Below are 13,961 nucleotides of genomic sequence, written 5' to 3'. Positions count from 1 at the left end.
ATCTCTTTCCCTTTTTTACTTCTCATAGGGACAATACCCCGTTCCCTTGTTGCCGAGGTTGACAATGCCTGGTCACCGCATAGATCCTCCTTGTGGAAGGGTCTATTTGCAGATGCAACTTCATGTTGCTGCACAGCGCCCTATTGCTGATATGGAAAGTGCTTCTATGCATTTAAAGCATCTAGCTGCTGCTGCCAAGGATGCTGTAGCTGAAGGAGGTTCGGTTCCTGGGTCAAGAGCAAAGTTGTGGCGTCGAATAAGGGAGTTCAATGCATGCATTGCCTACAGTGGAGTGCCTCACAGCATTGAGGTGCCTGAGGTAGTTCTTATGGCTTTGATCACAATGCTTCCAGCAACTCCAAATCTCCCTGCAGATGCTCCTCCCCCTCCACCTCCATCACCAAAAGCAGCTGCAACTGTGATGGGCTTCATTGCATGCTTGCGCAGATTACTTGCTTCAAGAAATGCTGCATCTCATGTAATGTCATTTCCTGCTGCTGTTGGGAGGATAATGGGATTACTCAGAAATGGATCCGATGGGGTAGCAGCTGAGGCTGCAGGACTTATTTCTATGCTTATTGGTGGTGGTCCTGGTGATCCTAGTTTACTAATGGACTCAAAAGGAGAACGGCATGCAACTTTCATGCATGCTAAGTCTGTGTTATTTGCACATCAACATTATGTTATTATACTTGTCAATAGGTTGAAACCAACCACCGTTTCACCATTGCTTTCAATGGAAATTGTTGAAGTTCTTGAAGCCTTGCTTTGTGAACCTCATGGTGAAACAACTCAACATGCTATTTTTGTGGAGCTGTTAAGGCAAGTTGCTGGGTTGAGGCGCCGCTTATTCGCATTGTTTGGGCATCCTGCTGAAAGTGTAAGGGAGACAGTTGCTGTTATTATGCGGACAATTGCTGAGGAAGATGCAATTGCTGCAGAGTCCATGCGAGATGCTGCTTTGAGGGATGGCGCTCTCCTAAGACACTTGCTTAATGCATTTTTCCTTCCAACTGGTGAGAGACGTGACGTGAGCCGACAACTTGTAGCTTTATGGGCAGACTCATATCAACCTGCTTTAGATTTACTGTCAAGAGTCCTTCCTCCTGGGCTTGTTGCATACTTACATACACGTTTTGATGAAACCTCTGAGGATTTACAGAATCAATTTAATGATGATGCTCCTTTGACCAGAAAGAGGCAGAGACGCATACTACAACAAAGGAAAGGTCGTTTTATGAGGTGTGTACCTAATCATGAAAATGATTTATTTCCTTGTAATGGTGAAAATGGTGATTTGGGAAAACAAACGGAGATCAGCGCCTTTGAGGGGACAGAAAACCATGAAAGAACTACCCAGGAGTCAATTTCTGTTCAGTTTCCTACTTATACCTCTGTTCCTGGTCGTAACATGGCTAGTGAATATTCCTATGTAGGAAGCCCGCAAAATTGTAGCATGGCAACTGCTTCTGCTGACAAGTTTCTGCAGAACACACAGTTATTAAATCCAAATCCTACAGTTTTAACTGATTCTGAAACCAATCCAATCGGCTCCTTGAATTCTGACCTACCTGCTCCTGCTCAAGTTGTCGCTGAAAGCACTCCTGTTGGATCTGGTAGGTTATTGTGTAACTGGCTGCAGTTTTGGAGGGCATTTGGCTTAGATCACAACCGGGCAGATTTAATATGGAATGAACGTACCAGGCAGGAACTAAGAGAAGCTTTACAACTTGAAGTTCACAAATTAGATGTTGAGAAGGAGCGAACTGATGACATTGTGCCTGGAAGCACGCTAACAAAAAATACCACAGAACATGAAAATTTACCTAAATTATCGTGGAATTATGCTGAGTTTTCAATTAGCTATCCCAGTTTGTCAAAAGAGGTCTGTGTGGGTCAATATTATCTTAGGTTGTTACTTGAAAGCAGCAGCAGTTGTCAGGCACAAGATTTTCCCTTACGTGACCCAGTTGCTTTCTTCAGAGCATTGTATCATCGTTTTTTATGTGATGCAGACATTGGGCTTACTGTGGATGGTGCTATTCCTGATGAACTAGGTTCCTCAGACGATTGGTGCGATATGGGTAGATTAGATGGTTTTGGCGGTGGAGGTGGTTCTTCAGTTCGAGAACTTTGTGCAAGGGCAATGGCTATTGTGTATGAGCAACACTATAATGCCATCGGATCTTTTGATGGCACTGCTCATATTACAGTTTTGTTGGACAGAACGGATGATCGAGTATTGAGGCATCGGCTACTTCTTCTTTTAAAGGTGAATCTTTAAAAACATTTCTCAAATAATTATTTTTTGATTTGCTACTATGTAAATTTGCTTTCTTTATTTGTTCAAAAGGATCATCTTGTAGTTTAAGAGATATATTTGCTGGGAACTTGTTGTTCATAGCTACATAAGCCTAGTTAGACGAGGCTTTTTCCTTGGAATTTGAACTTTGAGGTTAATATAATTTGAAACTTGCCAATGCATGATACTAAACTTGGTGGATTCTGCTCACTTAGAAATTTTTTTTCTTGGAAGTTTTTTCTACGTCATTGAACTTGATTACCAGGACAGCAGACATGAAATAGGCATGATAAGGCTAATGAAGATGTTTTTTATATGCTGGATAGGTGATCAATGACATAATGTGCTCCTTTCCATGGTGTCTTTTGGGGGTAACTTATTTTTTACATGGTTGGCACTTAAATTGATACTTATGATCTATGATTTATGATCCATGGACACGGTCCCAAGGACAAAAGACAAGTACATGACACGGACGCACTGATTTGATATAACTAAAAAACATATGACCTGAAATGCCATCAACACAATGCAATATTTTTTTTAATAAATTATTAATATGAAATTGAAATTCTACATTGCCTCCCACTCTAATCTTTCCTATTTTGTATAACTGGATAACTATAGCCATAAATTTTTTGTCTTCTCCTCTGCAAGGTTATTACTAACCATGATAGTGTCCACAAAAATCATTATTCTATTAAACAAAAACAATAAAAGAAATTTAATAATTTACAAATTAATTATACTCTTACAATAAAAAATGCTAGCTATTTAATTACTATCTCTATGAATGAAAGTCTAGATATTTTTCATATAAACAAAATTGCTTATTTGAATATTAAAATAAAAATAAATATTGTTTGAGAAGATTTATGTTAACTTTTTTATTTATTGTTTTAGTAAAATTGACACGAACCTAGTTTCAATGGTTGATTAAGGCATGATGGCATAGCTTTGGCTTCAGCTTTAAAGGGCATGGCTTTGGGTTTGAAGATGGCCTCGAATATAATAGCATAGTATGACTTTGTCTAAAAAGAATACTGACTTCAAAGGGCACAAGGCTTCGACTACGGCTTCCAAGGAATGACTTCAAAGGGCACGTTTTAGCTTTGGCTCCAGCTTCGTAGGATGGTCTCGGTTATCTTCAACTTCGAAAAAGAAGAGGTAGAGATGGGAGAAGAAGTTTCGTATACATGAGTGTATTGCATATGGCTAGGGAAAACACAAATATTACGGGTTTATTTCCTTTGCATCGGTTTTAAATTCTACTATTTTGAGTTCTGGGTGTCCCGCTCGTGCCATAGCAGTGTCCCACCCATGTCTTGTAAGTGTCCAAGTTTAATTTCACAGGAAGAAAATTTCAACACAATATTTGAAGTGTCGGACTGATATCGAGGCGTGTCGGAGCAGTGCCCATGTTCAAGCCTTGTTGACACAGACATGAAAGCCATTTGGAAAAATTCGTGCTTCATAGCATGTCATACTTTTTTATACTAATTTTGTGCTTGAATTATATCTTATGGGCACATTGCAACCCAGCACGAACTACAATGTTTGGCATTTAAAAACCAGGCTTTTAATGTCTTCTTTGGTATTTTGGTTCTGGCTGTTTTATTATTTATTTATAACTAATGACTAAAAACCTGAATGGATATATTGGCATTTTAATCACTGAAGATTCACCAAATTATTTATTAACACATCAAAAAACATTGTTGTTCATGCGCTTTTTGACCTTAGTTTAATACATTTCATCCTAGTAATCTTTGGGAAAGCTGCTGATCATGATGGGTGCTATTTCATATAAACAGAGCCCGGCTGTTGTTTGCCTATATAATACTATTTGAATTGTATTTTGATGTCTTTTTATTGAGAAAAAGGATCAAAATAGTCATTTGACTCTTTATTAAGGACTTGTGAAGGACCAAAATGGTCCACAACTGTATTAAAGGACCATTTTGATATCTCTAGTCTTTAAAAAAAATCAAAAAGTCTCATGATAGGACTATTTTGGCTCCTCTTTAATAAGTTGAGGGATCAAAATCATGGGCGGATCCCCATTGTCTATTTGCCCCCCTCAAAATTTTTTTTTTTTTAATTTTAGAGGGAATAGTTTGGTATATTATGGGTATTTTGCCCCCTATTAAAAATTTTTTTTGCCCTCATTTTATCAATCATAAGCATCTTTGCCCATCCCAAAAAAAAAAAATTTTTTTGCCCACCCTGAAAAAAGAAGTTGGATCTGCCCCTGATCAAAATGATCATTTAATATAGTTAGGGACTATTTTGGTCTTTCTTAAAGAGTCAAGGGACTATTTTAGTTATTTTTAACGTTTTTTCTTATGTTCATCTATCAACTTATCATATTTTAACAAGTAGGGCTGTTATTGATTTCTTAATAGCGTGATTAGCTATCATGATTGCTCCATTACTAAGTTAGTCATCTATAAGTTTGTATGTTGTTTACCTGTTTCATTTTCTTCTCCCTGAAGCATTTGCATAATCTAATTTGATATAGGCAAGGATTTTCAGTAGCTTGATGCTTGTAGCATTTTATTTCTAGGCTGCCTCTTATTCATTTATTTACTGTATTAAACACGACTAACTCCATTTTTGATCCACTCTCCCTACTGTCTACCATATCTTTTTCTGACAGCTGGTGTCCTGTCCTTGTTATTTGGTAGTGCAGGTCTTAATGAAAGTTCTTCCGAATGTTGAAGCTTGCGTTTTAGTTGGAGGGTGCGTTTTAGCTGTCGATCTTCTGACTGTAGCCCATGAAGCATCTGAAAGAACTTCCATACCCCTGCAGTCTAATTTGATTGCAGCAACTGCATTCATGGAACCATTAAAGGAATGGATGTACACGGACAATGATGGTGCAGAAATTGGACCCCTTGAGAAAGATGCAATTAGAAGGCTTTGGTCAAAGAAAGCCATTGATTGGAGTACTAGATTCTGGTCTTCTGGTATGCTTGACTGGAAGAAACTGCGTGACATTCGTGAACTACGTTGGGCACTAGCTCTGCGTGTTCAAGTTTTAACTCATGTTCAGGTGGTTTGCTGCTATCAACATTTCTCCAGCAATGTGGTTAACTTGCCATATTCTATACTGTTTCAATTATAGAACATAAGTATCAATATTTATTTAGGAACTCTCTTTTTATTTTACTTTACACATCTTTGATGTAGAAGTGTTGAATTTTTTAATTTGGTTGCTTATTTACCTTCAGATCATAGTTTTTTTCTACAGTTTTCTTATTGAAAATCATTTTAGTGTTTTAGATTAACTGAGAATGAGGAACAAAGTGCATAAAACATTGCGTTTGTGGATGGATTTTTGTCCTTACTCTTGCATTAGCAAATAGTTTGCAATTTTTATTTAAATTCCTGCCCTACAACTCACAGCACAGGAAACTTAATCACTGCACCCATGCTCGTGCATGTGGCTGCATTCATGCTCACTCTCTTCACCATGAGATGGACTGTAATCCATGCAGTTCCACTGTGAAGCTTTTTTACTTTCATCATTGAATGCTATAAATATTACAAGCTATGCATGTATTGCCCGCATCAAATCTTTTGATCATCTAGAACAGGGTATTGAATTGTGTACTTCAATTTATTCTGTCAATCATCTTTGAGATTTAAAGTTTTATAATTGAGCTTTATCTTGATAACTAAGTTATTTAATTTCATCAAGTTTAGAGAATATTAAGCATGCAGCATGCTATGGTTGTCTTTGAATTTGCATATCGTGAAGTTTGATCTTAATTATATGAGAAGCTTCATTTTTTTTCTGTTTCATGGCGCATTCCTACATTTTATATTTTTTTTCTGGCGTTTAAAAATAAAAATGTCAGTGTTTTTATGATCCTTCAATTTGATCGTGAACATTCTGTTTCTGGATGCAAGTAGAGCAAACAATCACTTCATGAAGTTTTGAGCCTGATCACATGGATGTAATCTTAGAACTTTGTTTGAAGGTTTTTTGAAGGAAAAGCAGGCTTCCTAACTTCCTCTTCATCTATGTTTTTGCTTTCACTTCTATTGCTTTTATCCTTTTTTTAATCTCAAACTAATTTGTTAAATTGAGAAGAGCTAATTAATTTTTTTGTTACATATTTTTAAAACAATTTCGATTTGTTATCACTGTTAGAGACTTAGAGTAACCCCTATTTGAGATTGTCTTCCGCACCTTAATATTTGTTGAGTGTCAGAGAGACCTTTCTTGGTTGAATATTTGGTTTCCTTCAGCCATCTCATTTTTTTCTTTTTTCTTCTTCATTGGTGGTCCTTTTTGTGCATTTGTATGATACCATCTTGTGTTTGTTATCCTCCCAAATATTCAATTAGTATAGAGCTAACTGAACATTTGCTCACTCAGGTGGGGGAGATTGCATTATCCATATTACATAGCATGGTTTCTGCGCATTCTGATCTTGATGATGCTGGAGAGATTGTGACGCCAACACCAAGAGTCAAACGCATTCTCTCAAGCCCTCGATGCCTTCCGCATGTTGCTCAGGTGCATAACTTTTTTTCCGATACTCAATGGATTTTTAGTGAATCTATTAGTTATTGAATCACAGTCATTAGGAATGAGTGCTTCAAAATATGCATACTATTTTAATCAAACTAAATTGCTTTGGTGGTTCCAATGACATTTACTACCAAAAGTAGGAGCCCTTGTTCTGTGCTGCGCAGATACATGCATAAATTATGCATTAATGCAGACTCCATATTCCATTCTGAAATTCACAATTATTATTTCATTTAATTATTGTTCCGTACTTGCAACCTCTTCAAATATTTTAGGTGAAGTTACAAAAAGGTTAAATAGAAAAGTTGCAATTTTGGGTTTTAAAAAGCCAATAGAAGATATACTGGTAAAAAAGAAAAGTACGTGTTTCTAACGTGCATGGCATGCTTCTGCTATTACATACAACACTATTGGAAAAATAGAAGAATGGCAAAACTTGTTTGTTTTATCATACATTCAAAAGATATTTATACATGGAGCTGCATATACATCTTTAGAAAGATTAATAATCACAATTAAAAAAAAAAAAACAAATCCATTTTCGCTTGTTGCCATGGATTCAGGTGCCTTTCCCCCCTTCAATCATGGATTCAAGGGCCTCCTTGATATTTTGCGGTCCGCCAATTACAACCAGCTTGACTGCCAATCATATAGCATGCAAGTACATAATTTCTCCCTGAAATTGTTTCTACAGTTACAGCTTCCTTTTGCTTCCTTGGCTACAGCCCGTGTTCTTCAACAGCTTTCAAAATGTCTTTGCCATGCCGTTAGAAATGATGACAAGAGGGAGGGTGTGGCATGAAATGAGCTTTAATAATTATTATTGAGAAAAGGATCAAATTGGTCCCTCAACTTTTTTTGAGGGACCAGAACTCTTTAAAATGAGATCTTTTTGGTTCTAAAATTTTATAAAATATGATTAAATTTTTTGAAATTAAAACTAAAATTATTATTATTTTTTTATTAAAGAAATATTTAATAATTTTTATAGAAAAATTATAATTACTTGAAAATTATATTTAATAAATGTTTAATTAAAAAATGACCAAAATACCCTTACATTTAATACCATTAACTCCAACATTGGATGTTAGGATAAAAAATATCCCATTTTAAATAGTTGAGGGACCAAATTGGTCCCTCAAAAGAGTTGGAGATCATTTTGCTCCCTCAAAGAGTTGAGGAGCCATTTGGCTCTTTTCTCAATTATTATTTTTTGATTGATTTTTGACAATCACCCATACTAACAAAAATATGAACATGTCTTCTTAAAAATCATATTTCACCCTTTACTGTAGCTTTCCAATATTTACTATGTTATTTTGACATTTACTTTTCCAAAATATGCATGCTCATGAAATATCGGTCATGCCATTAGTTACGAAATATAATACAAATATATTAGAAATGTTACTAGATTGGCATATAGGATTATACGATAAAGGCGATAGAAATGAAACAAAAGTGGCATGTTCATACAAAATGGAGTTGATGTGAAACTACAAAGAGTTAGCTAGAAAATTAATAAGAAAGTTGTTAAAAGTTTACCACTATAAAATTATGCTTCAAGACAAAAGGAAGTTTTAAGAATTCATAGTTTTCCATTTGCTTAGGCAAAGAAACACATGTAGATTAACCAAGTCACTCTTAGTCAAATACAAAGGCAATAGAAACACTAATAGCTTGTAACATAAATCCGAAGTTTAATAATGAGATGTTCACCTTTAGGGTTCTCTCTCACTCTATGGTTTTAGGGTTTAGCGGATGAAGATTTTCTAAACTAGACTTGAAATCACCACTAGGAAGAAAGAACCGAGGAGCTTTGTTGTTGGGAAGGTAACCGGCGGTGGAGGATGCACGGATCTCCCGACGAGGAGCCAATGTATTCTGGGTGGTTGGAGCTCGATCGTTTCGGCGAGGCAATGAACGATGCGGTTAACGTGGTGTTCCAATGATTTGTCGTACTCCCAGTCTGGTTCGTAGAAAGTAGATCGGAAGATATCTATCTCTCCTTGGGCATTGTAATAATGAGGGTCTAGGTGACGAATTGGAGAGAGAAAGGCTAGAGAGGGGAGTCGGCCAAATAAGGGGGATTGGAGGTGTTTATGTTTAATAAGTGGGCTCGGGAAGAATTTAATGGGGGATTATCATTAAATATGAAATTGATTTCAGATTTTATGTGTTTAGGAGGTTTCCTAATATACATTATTAATATGGAAAGCTTTATAATTCAAATTTGAATTTGAATTTAAATGAGACAACTTTCCAAATTAATAGGGATGTAATTTAGGAAAGTAATTAAGTATAATTTTGAAATTTGAAATTCAAAATCCTTCGATAGTGGAATGAGGGCCGGCGGCTTGTGGAGCTTGGGGAGGCCGGCGGTGAGGGGTTGGCTGTGGTCGGTGGTGGACGGGTGAGGGTAGGCCGGCGGCACAAGGGTGAGGCGGGTTGGTGGGGGTTCGTTTTTGGGAGGAGGGAAGGGGATGGGGCTTTGGGAGGCCGACGGGTGGGGGCTAGGAGGGGAGGTGGAAGTAGAGGAAAAAAGAAAAGAAAAGATTGGAGCCGCGAACCTTGGAATCCTCCGAAGGTTGACGAGTATTGCTCTCATCCACCTAGGGTCTCTCCTCTCAGGAACTCACTTAGAGATCAAGTAAGAAATCTGAAATTTCATTCATAATTCATCATCTGATACAATAAAGGAGGCCACAATATATAAGCCTAAAGAAATAAAGAAATACAATGACTCAAATACTCCTGGGGCTACAACTCAAGAAGACTCAAAAGAAAGGATACAATCGTAAATAACCATTAGTACATAAAACATCAAAATAAAGACTAAGCATCAAAATAAAGGCTTTGGATCGTAGTCATCGATTTGTGACTCCTGCGCTGATATACTCATCGAAAACGTGTCGATGTCCTCATCAGGAGTGTAAAAGGAACAATTGGAAGTTGGGGTGGATTAATGTAAAAGGTTATGATGCACTGACATAGACACATATGCTAGGCATCTAAATTAGATATGGTAAGAATAATGAATAAAATATCATTTTTCTTTCAAATGATAAAGCACAACTTAAAAATAGTTGAAGCAGGTTAGTGTTAATAGAGAGTGATAGAGAGGAAATTAGAATTCTATTGATTAGGCAAATCAATTCAGTTACGTTCAAGGTATAAGATGTTAATAAATAGGTATATCCTATTGAGTTAGAGTGACAATTTGTATTTTTTATTCTGATACCTCTGCACGAAGTACTCAAGAAGTGTTAAAAAATTTTTTTTTCTAAGATTCCATCTAGTGTGTTCTACATGGGTTAAGCGTCAATGTCCTTTTGCTTCCTTTTGCATGTTTTCTACATGGGTTAAGCGTCAATGTCCAAGTGTCTGACATGACATGACATGACACTGCTTGAAAACCTTTTAGAAGTGTTGGTACTTTACAGGCTTACAATAAATTTAGAATTAAGCATTAATGCAACTCATAAAAATATTGGTGAAGGATGGTTCGTGAAACCAATCGTCGCAGTTTGGTGAATTTTGAAGGTAAGGATGAATATGCTATCTCCTGATCTTAGTATGCTTATTACTTTTATCTTTGTATTGTTCGTTGTTCTTTATTTTTATATTAGCAGGCACCCAATTAGTGCTTGTTCTTTGTCCAATCATGAAAGATAATTAAAATGGAACTATTGTTGCTTGCTATGTTACTTTCGGAAATTCCACTTAGGTTTATGAAATGGGTGTGGGCATAACGGGGACTTAGGGCTGTGGCATTCTCCTCACCTCCCACTTCCCGCCCGCTTAAATCGGATGAAAAACTGTTTTTGGGGCCATGATTTTTTAGGAAGGCTCAGTAAGCGGCATGAATCACACCCCTGCCTTGCAAACAATCTCCTAGAAAGCAGATGCATTAGCACTTTATAACTTTTCATGTGCATGCAATGATATGAATGTACTTTGTTTATGCTGACTACATATTCTAGGCTTTGCTAACTGGAGAACCCAGCATTGTCGATGGTGTTGCTTCTCTGCTAAAGGCTATTGTGACTAGAAACCCCAAAGCAATGGTTCGACTATACAGTACTGGGGCATTTTACTTTGCTCTTGCATATCCTGGATCTAATCTTCTATCTATTGCACAACTCTTCTCCATAACACATGCCTATCAAGCATTCCATGGTGGTGAAGAGGCAGCTGTCTCTTCATCCTTGCCCTTGGCAAAGAGAAGTGTACTGGGTGGACTTCTTCCTGAGTCATTACTGTATGTTCTGGAGCGTAGCGGACCTGCCGCCTTTGCTGCAGCAATGGTATCCGATTCTGATACTCCTGAGATCATCTGGACACATAAGATGCGGGCAGAACATCTTATTCGTCAGGTATTTCATAGGTTCTTGGCTCATGCTGCTTTGTTCATGATGTTGATATTTTTTGTATGTCTTGTTTCTGAATAGGTTGAATGTTGCAACACTCTGTATCTTATCTGTTCAAATATTTTCTGTGACAGGTTTTGCAGCATCTTGGAGATTTCCCGCAGAAATTGTCACAGCACTGCCATTCACTGTATGACTATGCACCCATGCCTCCAGTAACATATCCAGAGCTGAAGGATGAGATGTGGTGTCATCGTTATTACCTCCGGAATTTATGCGATGAGATAAGGTTTCCAAATTGGCCTATTGTTGAACATGTAGAGTTTTTGCAGTCATTGTTGGCAATGTGGCGTGAGGAATTAACTCGACGGCCTATGGATCTTTCTGAGGAAGAAGCATGCAAGATACTGGAGATATCTCTGGATGACATTACTGTTGATGAAGATGACTGTAATAAGCCATCTACAGGGATGCAGGAAGGCAGCACAAACAAGCGGGTTGAAAACATTGACGAGGAAAAGCTTAAACGTCAGTATAAAAAATTGGCAATAAAATATCACCCTGACAAAAATCCTGACGGTAGAGAGAAATTTGTTGCTGTGCAGAAGGCTTATGAGCGGTTGCAGGTATTCCTCCTCAGCATTTATAAATAGTATTGGAAATTTAGTTTGGAACTTAACATAGAAAATTTTGTTGATTTAACTTTACCCAGACATCTAATTTTGTGAAGGGATGAAGATGGCCTTAAAAAACATAAATAGTGATACTAAATACTTTCATCCGTTCTTTCTTTTGAAAATCTAAAGGCACTGCAGAGCCAATGGACCTTTTGATCATCATTTGTAGGGGTTTAAACAAGTCAATCTAACTTGAGCCACACCCGGCTTGAGCTCGAACTTAATTCTACGAATTCAAATTGGCTCATTTATTATGAAAAAGAGAATAATTTTAATTCAAATAGTTATTTTAATGAAATTGTAAAATGAATGAGAAATTAGATAAGAAATTATAATAAATCACTCAATACAAGGAAGTGAGAGATAATTATAATAATTTTATACTTAAACTTTTAAATTCTTATTTATTCTAAGTGTATTTTGTAATAACATATGTTAAATGAGTTGGCTTACGAACTGACAAGTCAGAGTCAAGGCTCACTGAAACTTGGCTCAATCATTGTTTAAAATTACGCAATAAGAGAGGCGTGCCTTAACGCAATTTTGAACTTTTAAGCCTCAAAACCTATGCAATGAGAGCTGTCATTGAGGTGTACGCCTCAAGTTCACTGAGGCGCGCCTTGCCTCATGTTTTAGAGGCATCCGCTTCTTTAAATTAAAAAAACCCCTAACCTAATATATATCTATTCGGTTCGCCCCCCCACCCCCGTACGTCTTCGGTCATTTCCGAACCAAAACTAGGTTTATTCTCCCTTTTTCTTCGAGCAACATTTTCCCCTCTTCCTAAGTTTTGTCCATTCGACCAACAATCGGCTTGGAAGATGGCTTCCTTCACTGTGAGTTGCTCTTCTCCTATTGCTTGGAGTTCTCGTCTACCGCGAGTTGGGCTAGAGTCTCCTTCGACTGACCATTGAAAGCTCTTCTTCTTCGTGGTTCCATCTATCACCTTATTGTGAAATAGAAGATCGGTCCATTCTGCCATAAGGACCTCCATATTCTGATAAGTAAGATTCCACAATCGGTCTGTCTTCTCGGTATCGCTAGGTACATGCTCGGTACCACTCAATACAATAATGCTTGGTACCACTAGGTACATGCTCATTACTATAAGGTACATGCTCGGTACCGCTCAGTATCTTTCCATACAAACGACTTACGAAATTTAAAAATAAACATAACTTTAAAATTACTCTTATAGGTCAAACCCCGCCAGGGGGCAACGCCCCCTTGGACCCCCAGTTGACCGGCATATTGTTGTATTCATCATCTTTAGTAATAGTTGTTAGTGTTAATCTGCTTCTTCATGAGTGCTTATGCTTTGTATAAGTTTTCTTAATGTATAATAAGTGAAGCATTATGTTTAGGGGTTTGATATATTGCACTAATATATTCTTCTCATAAAGGATGGTCAAAAGTAAGGATAAAGCTGCATCAGGTCATAGAAAAGATCCAGCATAGAAACATAACACTTAGATGGATGTAGGGGGAAATAATAAAATATATATCTATCTAAAATGCAATTACTGTGACAAAGTTGTGAAGGGTGGTGTGACTAGGATGAAAGATCACCTTTCAGGGTTTCACAAGAATGTTGTTCAATGCTCCAAAGTTCCTGATACTGTAAGGGAGGAGATAAAGTCATACATGAATAAGTCTACCACATCAAAATATCTTGCACAGAAGAAATTTGAGGACAGAGTTGATGTTGGCTCTTATTACGAGAGTGAGCGCAGTGTTAGGGATTCATCTTCTTCGATGAAGCCAATTTCATCTAGGGGTGCTAGAGGGCCTATTGATCATTATATGGTGGACACATCAGAGGATAGACCTCCTACTACATAGAAGATGACCCCAAAAAAATGCAAGGGAGGCACGGAGAAGAGTGTGTAAGGATATAGACAGATTCTTCTACAAAAATGCAATTCCATTTAATGTTGCAACATCACCTGCCTATTACAACATGATTCGTTCAGTTGGAGCATTTGAGAGAAGGTTCAAATCTCCAACCATGTATGATTCTGAAGGAGGTGTTGGGAGCATAGATTCTGAAGGAGTTGGAAAGCACT

At 37.3% G+C, this 13,961-nt stretch overlaps 1 protein-coding gene across 1 annotated transcript in view; it reads left to right on the top strand.

Moving 5' to 3' along the window:
- The window catches only part of LOC110105423 (dnaJ homolog subfamily C GRV2), a 63,880-nt gene that overhangs the window by 11,748 nt on the left and 38,171 nt on the right, over positions 1 to 13,961 (top strand). The window contains exons 7-11 of the mRNA XM_020834931.2: positions 29 to 2,272; positions 4,995 to 5,357; positions 6,690 to 6,830; positions 10,832 to 11,224; positions 11,353 to 11,844. Of these exons, the coding sequence (XP_020690590.1) occupies positions 29 to 2,272; positions 4,995 to 5,357; positions 6,690 to 6,830; positions 10,832 to 11,224; positions 11,353 to 11,844 (3,633 nt within the window). The remainder of the gene's footprint in view (positions 1 to 28; positions 2,273 to 4,994; positions 5,358 to 6,689; positions 6,831 to 10,831; positions 11,225 to 11,352; positions 11,845 to 13,961) is intronic.

This window comes from Dendrobium catenatum, unplaced genomic scaffold (genome assembly GCF_001605985.2).
Source record: "Dendrobium catenatum unplaced genomic scaffold, ASM160598v2 fragScaff_scaffold_1122, whole genome shotgun sequence".
Lineage (NCBI taxonomy): Eukaryota > Viridiplantae > Streptophyta > Magnoliopsida > Asparagales > Orchidaceae > Dendrobium > Dendrobium catenatum.
This window is presented reverse-complemented; position numbering and strand designations above follow the sequence as displayed.